Source organism: Pundamilia nyererei, unplaced genomic scaffold (genome assembly GCF_000239375.1).
Source record: "Pundamilia nyererei isolate P.nyererei 1_Seehausen unplaced genomic scaffold, PunNye1.0 scaffold00253, whole genome shotgun sequence".
NCBI classification, from domain to species: Eukaryota; Metazoa; Chordata; class Actinopteri; order Cichliformes; family Cichlidae; genus Pundamilia; species Pundamilia nyererei.
In genome coordinates, this window is record NW_005187654.1 from 176,334 (window position 1) to 185,863 (window position 9,530).

Here is a 9,530-nt window from a genome sequence, read left to right on the forward strand (position 1 = left end):
ATGGCTGGATCATCTAGTTACAGATTCCTGGGAACAGCTGAGTTTGGGGGAAGCTACATTACTGTCCACAAATCTCGATCCACCCTCATTTCTTGAAATGTTTCTTCCAAGGAGCCAGACTTTCTTGGGATTTTTAAAGTGCTCTTGAGCAACAGTTCTCCAGGCTCCTGAAAGCCTTTTGTTATCCCAGGAATTAAGTTAAGTCACTTAATACTGACTTATGAATCATTCAAACATAAAAAGGCAACCAAGAACAAACAACAGACGTTCGCACATTACTGTATAAAGTATATGTAGTTTAGTGTCGCTCACCTTTAGCGTGGAAGGTCCACTCTGGTCGGTGGTACTCATGCAGGTGTACCCTCTCCTGCTGGCCCCCCTGGCACACCTGTTTGTAAAACTGCCTGGCGATGTGAGTGTACGCTGCAGGGATTGCTCCAGCGATGCCCTTGGCCCCAAAGAACCCGTTGACCTCGGGGGAGGCGGTGAGGATACGGTAACTGGCTCCAGCCTTGAGCACCAGCCGCATGTACGCCCGGGTCAGATTGAAGTAACCCGATGTGAGAAACACAGTAGACTCGGGTCCGGCATCGGTCAGCAGACGCTGGAGGGATGACGAGAGAAAGGAAGTGAAGAAAACCCCAATTTTCCTTTATTTTATTCAGCTGACTACATAGACAGTCTGTTAATGAGACGAAAACCTGGTTATCTTGTCATTTCCTTTCTTGTTTACTCTACAAACAATAATAATACAATAGTTAACTAACAGAGTCAATTCTTCAGGGAAGGCTTTCCACAAAGTTTAGGAGTTTAAGAGGTCTGACACTGACGTTGCCTCGCAGTCCCTGAAAGGTGTTCTGCCAGGGTGAGTTCAGGACTCTGGTGTGGAAGAAGTTGACTGGCCTGCACAAACTCACTGATCCATTTCTTTAATGACCTTTGGTTGGTGCACTGGTGCGCAGTCATGTTGGAACAGGAAGGCGCCATCCAACTGTTCCCACAAAATCACAGCAGCACGTTGGAATTCACTGAGCTCCTGAGAGAGACCAATTCTTCTACTCTTTGTAGAAGCAGCCTTCATGCCTAGGTGCTTGACTTCATACACCTGTGGCCATGAAAGTGACTGGAACAGCTGAATTCAATGATTTGGATGGATGAGTGAATACTTCTGGCAATAAAGATATCACGACATGAGGAGTGGCTCGAGACTTTTGCACAGTAGTGCATATTTTAGTTTATAACCTACCATAAAAACTTTGTACTGAAAATATGCAAACCGCTCATCCAAACAACCTCAAATTCAACACTGCACTTTCTCAGCTTTCCATCAATACACCCATTACGCCTGAAGTGTATCGGGCTGACAGACAATGATTTCTCTAATTATTCGTAGAATGAAATTCATTTTTATTGCTGGTAATGGATTCATAATGTCAGGAACCTGATAAGAGTTTCCTTATTGTTCAGCTCTGACTTAATTATTACTTACATTTATTGGTGGCTAAATTACAGTATATTGCGCTAGCAATCATTTTATTATATTTATTCCCAGAATATGTGACTCTGAAACAAATAATTATCCTTGATTTATGGTTTAGTAGTCATGTATCATTTTATTAGTCATCTGCACAAAACATGTAATGAGTGAAGGGTTCATCCACGCTCACAATGGCCCTTTGGGTGGTGTCTAAATATAATCACCGTTTACAGAAACAAGCAATGAGTCAGGTAATTACAATGACAGAAATCTGCATTTATTTATTTTATTTCAGACCACGCGATAACCAAAAATGGCTTCAATTCCTGAAGAATTGAAGCCGTAAAAAGCAAAAAAGTTCATTTTAACTACAGATGTACAGATCAGATGCGGTGTTGAGGCTCACCTGTGTGACCTGCTCGTCCACTCTGATGCCAAGAGGTTTCATCTGCACCAGGGGGAACACCCAGGTGTCCTCCTCCACCTCGCTCATCCCCTCATCCTCAGAGTCCTCCGACTGGTTCAGAAGCCGCTGCCTAATATGGGCCGAGTTTACAACCTCCATAATCCGCTTCCTCGCCACTGCCGAGAAGTCTTGCCGGTTGCCTAGTTGCCATAGAGATACAGTAGGAGTGAGTGTGGAGCTAGAGGACTGCAAGTGGGAGACGGGTCAGCCTGATCTCTGGGTCACAGTGTTCTCGGTCATGTGGTCGTGGTACTCATGTTGTAGGGGAATAGAGTCAGTTATACAGTGACACTGTGATACAGCAGCAACCTTTCTGAATGACAATTTTTCACGAATAACATTTAAAAAATGCTTAAGGTTGGATCAGGGATATCAAACTCACTTTACATCATGGGTCACATACAGCTTTGTCTTTAAGTGGGCCAGAAAGGTGAAAATCCCTTTTCCGTCAATGTAAAGTAGTTTAACTGCACATTTAATCCCTGCGAATCCTCAATGCAAGAAAAAGAAGTGCGATATCATGAGTATGTCTGTGTAGGTTCTCAGTTATCCAGGTCATGACAGTCTAAGAAGCTTAGAAAGAAAGCGAGTGGACTTTTTAGACGTTTCATGAAGATGTTTCACCTCATATCCGAGAAGCTTCTTTGTATTTAAGCCCGAGTGGGAGTTGTCCCTTAAGATTACAGATGGATTAAAGAAAGGAGTAAAAGCCATCTATGTCCACTGTGAACGACCATCTTTGAACAGATGAGGTGGCTTACGACAACAACTCTCTGCCACATACTTTTAAGATCCCTTCCCAGGCGCCTCAACCCCCACTCACGTCAGGTCACTTGATAGGGTGAAGCAAGGCCTCACAATGGTTTCAGCTGAAACCTCTGCTAATAACAGCCCACGCTTTTTGTCACACCTTGGCTCATGTCGTGAGGCACATGATTAATAGAGGGTCATAAAAACTCCCACTAGGGATTAAATACCTGGGATTCTCCCGCATTTGGTTTTAGAACCTTCTAAAGCTTCTCAAAGGATAGGTGAAATGTCCAGTCACTTTCTTTCTAAGCTCCTTAAATTTCAGGAGTGCATCTCAGTTTTTCTGCACGATAAAGAAGTGCTCCTGCAATTAATGAAAGAAATCTGTCAGCACGACTCTTTAGGCTTAAATTGTAAATAATAAATATTTAAAATTAGAGAAAAGGTTCTGTCAGCTCATTGCCCAGACTGAATTATAAATTTAGAAACTTTTTGTTAACTCAGAGAAAAGCTGCTATTTTATTTATTTATATATTTTTACTGTGGACACTAGGGCTGTGCGATATGACCAAAATCTCATATCCCGATATAATTCTATCGTCCGATAACGATATAAATCACAAAAATGTAACATTTTCTGTAAATTCTGTGAATCTCGGGCAGCTCGTCTTGCGGGAAGTGACTCCAGCTACATGACGCGTAGCTGGAGTCGAGTGTTTTAACCGATGCATGAAACGATACACTTTTAGACATAAGTTGTAAAGGCCACAGTTTTCTTTGTGAGTAATTATTACACGGCGTGCTGCGGGAAAAAGCCTGTTCTAACATTTGAGTCTAAGGTTTATTTTTTAGCACCTGGCGGCTCTTTTTTACTTCTCATCTGTAAATAATCTGCTCTTTCACGTGATTCAGTTTATTTTGAAAAGTCTCAACAGGATCTTGAGCTTTATTGTGAAAGGTTATGTGGAACATAAACAAGCAGACACGCGATGCTGTTACCGCCGTGGTTGCTAACCACAACCGATAAAAACAGGTGCTTGTCCGTCTGTAGTGTGGTTATATAAAATATAAGAGAAAGAGAGAACTTTAAGAAATTAATATAGCCACTACAGTGACCGTCAAAACGATGAAAAAAATATTTTGCCGTAAACAGTTTATTTTGCGACACCACGAAACAAACAATAGCGTAAAATGAAACGATAGACGTTTTTATATTGTCATCCGATATATATCGTTATATTGAACAACCCTAGTGGACACAATCTAAAAAAACACATCTGTTGTTTTTGCCAGGCCAATTCTGGCCCCTGGTTTAAATAAACACTGCGGAAGGAGTTAAAAATGATGGCTATATTCATGCTAAGTATTCAAAATCGAGTAGGCAGAGCTTCCAGCTACGCCACATTATCAGCAATCCCAACCTTTTAAAATGGATTCACAGTCGTGAACGGCACAAAACATTGGAGACATCACCCATCGGTTTGTGACGATCTCTGTTTGCCAAGATTGGGGCCGAGCGTTGTTTTCCTGTAAAACCTTTCTGGAACCAAAATGATCGCCACCCAGTGATCATTTAAAAAAAATTCAAATTTAAGTCACTTCACTTTTCGCACTCGAAAGTCCATCTTTTATACCATTTAGGTTTCCTGCATTAAATTTACAGCACAGGCATGGAGCTCCAAACCGACATCCACCTAAAAGAAGATTTAAACTCGCCTACATCTTTCCAGCTCTCTGATATGAGACACTGAAATGGATTTCATTAAAACTGAGTTAAATCACAGCACTCATTTCAGTCTCTTGCCTACAGAGTCGTTAGCTTAACTCTGACACTTTTTTAATTTTGAGGGCTGCATTCCATTTTAGGACATCAGGGGAGGACTGAGATCGTGGCCAGTTCACAGAGCAAAATGACACAACGTGTCCAAACATTGAAGCTTTGCACTTCCTCTCTAAAAGCTTGCACTGCAACCATAACACTGCAAAACCTGAGCTTTTTTAATGATCCATTTGGACCATGTTCACATTGTTCTTACGGTTTTATACTATTTTTTTTTAATTGTACTATTTGTATGATCATTTTTATTATTTTACAGGGAGATTGTTTATATCAGAGAATTTGCAGATTTAATTTCGTTTATAAATTTATTTATTTATTTATGTATATATTTGGGAGGTACTCAGAGTAAAGGAGCCATTTAACGAGGCTTGAGGATCTGACTGAGATGCCTCTTGGACAAGGTGTCCTAAGCATGTCCCCGGAAGGCCCCAGGGTAGACCTGGGACATATTGGAGAGGTTATGCCTGTCGGCTGGCCTGGGAACTCCTCTGAGTTCCCCTGGATGAGCTGGAGGAGGTCTCGAGGTCTTTGCTTAGGCTGCTACTCCCCTGACGCGGATAGAAAAAGGATGGATGTATGGCTGCACCTCGCAGAAAAAGTTGCTAAAAGTCACAGGCACACAGCTGTCCCTGAAGAAGAACCTGCTATTTAAAACCATTTATGGGCAGCCAATCAGAAGAGAGCTTGTTTCAGATAGAGGATGAACTGAGGGGCAGCACTCAGTGTGAGTACTTTGAACTGTGAATCATGCAAAGTTACTCTAGTACAAGGATAAAATTATGGAGCAGGAAATTAATGTAATAGGCCCCCTTTTTGGAGTTCCTTATATCAACAACCACACTCGTGTCAACACATTAGCTGGAAAGCTCCTGCAGTCTGTTTGTGCCATTCCTCTGATAACACCAAATGCATGTTGCTCATCCTTGTGTTAGGACAGATGACCCTACAGGTGAGCAACCTGCATGACGTGAGCCTTTAAACAGTCTTTAAATCATCAGTTATCACCTTCTGCCTGCAGACAAACGCACTTTTTCTTTTAACGCCATTCTTACGATCAATAACAAATCTCATCAGTCATCTTCACAAATGTCTTTCACTAGAATTTCTCCAGCGTCTGTGTGTGTGTGTGTGTGCGCGCGCGCACGTGCATGTTTGTGAATTAATTATGTGTGTGTATCAGTTCCCATTTCATATCTTCTTCCAGCAACACTGTGACATCACAACTCTATTCCTGGTGTTCGTTTCCATGGCGGTCCAGTCCTGCAGACATGATGTCATTCATCCCTCAAACGAACATCCTGGCAGCCTGCACTCCAGTTACGGACACACTGTACAAATATGTGTGCGTGTGCATGTGCGTGTGCGTGTGGACAAAACCCTGACAGTTTCACATCCGGCTCCATGGCTAGCCAACCGCAAGAGCTCGCTCTACATCTTCCTCACTGTACTCTCACAGAGCTCTCCTCCCTGGCCTGCATCTGGCTTGTCTAAGCTTTCAAGCTCCATTAGCAAACTCCTGGAGTTGAAAACAGGCTGCAAGTGAGCATGGAGTGTCACATGCTGTCAAAACATGCTGAGGGTAAACATCTGTCTCTGTGCACAGGCCAGGGATACAGGAGTGTTCGGTTTCTACCTTTGTACGGGTGCACCATGTCCTCGAGCATGGTGACCGAGTCGTCGGGCTGGAGCTGCAGGGAGACGTCTCCCACGGCCTCCACCAGGTCGGAGAAGAAGTCGGCAACCTCCCTGCAGTTCTCCAGCAGCACGTACCGGTCCTGTCTGTTGGTGAAGTACGAGTCGCTCAGGTTGGCCCTGAAACACAAGATCCGGGAAAAGTAAGAGTAGAGGAGGAGGAATAAGGAAGCTAGTGCAGGGGTGGGGGATCTTATTGAAATGTCGTCATATGAATATTTTTCTGAAACTGTGTTTATTCAAGAGGAAGGGTGTTGCCATTCAAGTGAAATCAACATATCAATTATCATGTACTCACGAAAGGAAACTGAGACAAAAGCCTCTAAAGCTGCGTATTCTTCTTAGTTTTTAACTTTTTTTAAAAAGAGGTGGCAGACACAGCCTTAACGGGGGATCCAATTCATTTCATATGGTACCCAATTCAAAATAATCCTCGATTATTCTGTACCAGGCTTTGGAGCAGCCAATCATAAAGCCATTTTAGCCCTCTCCACCCATGCCTTTAGCCAACGGTTTGTAAGTTGAGCTGAGTCACACAGCTGCTTATTCACAACATCTCCCGGTTCTGATAAAAGGATGCAACAGTACCGGTGCGGCTTTATGAGTTATTAACACAGGATTAACTGTGACAGCCCAACATGTCGTTAATCTTCAGTAAAAGTTTTTCGTGGGCCCAACTTAACCTGCAGGAGCATCTTGTGGAACATGCTTTGCTGCCAAGGAGGAAATGAACAGATCGCTTGTTAGAATGAACACAAAGCATGTCACGACTTCTTTAATGCACCAACACTGGCGCAGTGCCAACGTCCTCCATAAATTTATTGGAAATTTTCTGCATAGTTATTGTGAAATGGGAAACACATCTTCCTATTTCCAGTAAAACTTTAGGGACTCTGAACAAGATCACACACGACAGACAGGAGATAGGAGAAGGGCAGGTTCAAATATATGAAACTGCCAAAACGTCTTATATCCCATCAAGATGAGGTGCCTAGAAAGAGACAGGCCCTCAGGGTCAAGACTCGTCAGAGACTAATACTTTGAAACATTCCTCAGGATTTAAGTGGAAATATCTTCAAAGGTCATCATCATGAAAGGGGCAAGGATTCTTGTTTTAAAGAAGTGAGAAACTTCTATCAGAAATAAATGCCAAACACCTTGAAATGTGTCTGAAATCAACAGGTTATAACGACTTAAATTATTATTTTTTTTAAAAAGAAGAAGAAAAAAAAAGACCTGCATCAAGATTCACCTGCGTGGTAACAAAACGCATCAGTCGCAGCTGTAAATATGTTTTAGTCGGTTTACATGGTGGAAGTAAAGAACGGCACTTTGCGTATCCTTTGTTTGTTTTAATGTTATGTTTCCAAAGTCCCAGCGATGTTGATTCTCCATTTCACAGCCGTAAGTTGCATCTGCATGTACTGAAATATGACTACATTACAAACTTATCCTGACAGAGTGCATCCCAGACAAAAGATGAGCCTTGGTAACAAAACGTAGCTATAAAGGAGCCCTGTCATATGCAGCTACTTGTCTTGTTTAGCCAACGTTAAACTGGTGCAGCAGATTATAAAGCTAAGACATCTGTGTTAACCCACACACACACACACGATTCATTTTTGTACTTAACAACAACAAAAAATGAGTGCACTGTACATACAGCACTGTGCAAAGGCTTTAGGCCACCACCCATTTCTTTATATTTTAATAGGAAAACAGCAGAGTGATTTAGTCAGTAGTCAGTACCTGTCACCCTCTGTTCATCTTTGGCTTTTTCCTTGATTCAGCTTAAAAAAAAATATTGGAGCAGTTATGGGTTTTTTTGAGTTTTTTTGCAAACAGGCTGCTAGTAACCAAGTGCTTAAATATACAATTTAAAATTTGTTCTTTGCTGTGGTTATGTTTAGACAAAACTGGTTCCTCTCTGTTGAGCAAGGGCCATGTTTATCCTTGAAAGACTAAGGATCGGTGTGAAAATGTCTTAACAAACAAAAACAAAGTTCAGTTATTGTTATTCTATCTGTCTAAAGTATGTAACTGACTTAATTTTCCTGGAATGACTTAAGTGAAGGTAGTAAGGCACTGACAGGCAGTGCACCAAACCAACACGTCTTGCTTTCCAGTCATAATTGGCAAACAGTCACAGTTGCTGTTGGTAACTAAAAGGAAACTAAAAATTAAACCGGGGTTAAAAAAATGACTCAGTTGAAACAAAAACATGTTTTTTTATTAAATTATCTGCTTTTAACATATGCCTGTAGTTACACATTTAGTGTGAGGAGGCTTTGGCACAGACACTGGAAGGTCATGACTGTGAGTCAACTCCCAGCAAGTATGTCCTCTAGCACTGATTCTGATATTATTATTATTATTGACCTCACCAAATGCATATTAAAACCCCTACTTTAGTTTTTTAATCTAGTTTTTACTTACTAAGAAAAACTAAACTAAAGGAAAAAAAAATAATAGTAAAAAAATTCCAAAGTATTGCAACCCTGCATATTAATACATTAGTTAACATTATGCGGCTGTGTTTACAATGATGCACAAAGGAGGACAACCTTGGATTTTTTAGAACAAAGGGCATCGGGACCCCTTGCTCTCCCTGTTCCTCCTGCACACTAATGCATTACCGTTTTGAGGGTATCATCAAAGTAACTGTAATATTTTCACCAATTTGGCAGAATAAGGTCAGCGTGCCATTTTATGTTCTGAAGAGAAATGGACTGGAAACCACAGCAGCACTGTGCCCACTGGCTGTGGAGCAGCTCCCACTGAGCTCCGTTTTCCCCGAATACTGCACGTCAAAACAAGCACTGAAAACATTTTTAAGCTAATCCAGTAAGCACCTGCAGCTTGTGAAAACAGACAGTTGCCTGGAGGTGGGACAACTTTATTTTAAACTTCACTCTGAATTCAAACAGACACACAGGGAGTGTGGAAAAAGGTCATACTGGCACCAACATACCCACTGATGATGATGCTGTCATCAAACAGGTAGACTTTGATGTGCTGGACTCCGATGGTCTCGTTGAAGCGCTGGGGGACTAGCAAGCGCAGCAGCCCCCTCAAATCTGGAGTGTGGTACAGAGATACCCTCATCTGAGATGTGAAGCGCTGCAGCAGAGGTAGCAGCATGGTCCTTGAGTTAATCTTTCCTGCACGTGAAACACAAGTCACACAAATACAATCAGGATGATGAGCGGGGAGTTCTGTGCTAACCAGGTGCAGGAAACCGCTAACAACCTCGTGATCCGCGTGTGTAGTCAAGCAATACGGAGACTTTCAGGTCTGGAGACTGG

The 9,530-nt window shown here is 42.1% G+C and overlaps 1 protein-coding gene across 1 annotated transcript in view; it reads right to left on the bottom strand.

Moving 5' to 3' along the window:
- pgs1 (phosphatidylglycerophosphate synthase 1) overlaps window positions 1–9,530 on the bottom strand; it is a 46,206-nt gene that overhangs the window by 9,103 nt on the left and 27,573 nt on the right. The window contains exons 4-8 of the mRNA XM_005749679.1: window positions 9,475–9,526; window positions 9,197–9,386; window positions 6,167–6,345; window positions 1,884–2,083; window positions 313–604 (exon numbers count right to left, since the gene is read on the bottom strand). Coding sequence (XP_005749736.1) covers window positions 313–604; window positions 1,884–2,083; window positions 6,167–6,345; window positions 9,197–9,386; window positions 9,475–9,526 — 913 coding nt within the window. The remainder of the gene's footprint in view (window positions 1–312; window positions 605–1,883; window positions 2,084–6,166; window positions 6,346–9,196; window positions 9,387–9,474; window positions 9,527–9,530) is intronic.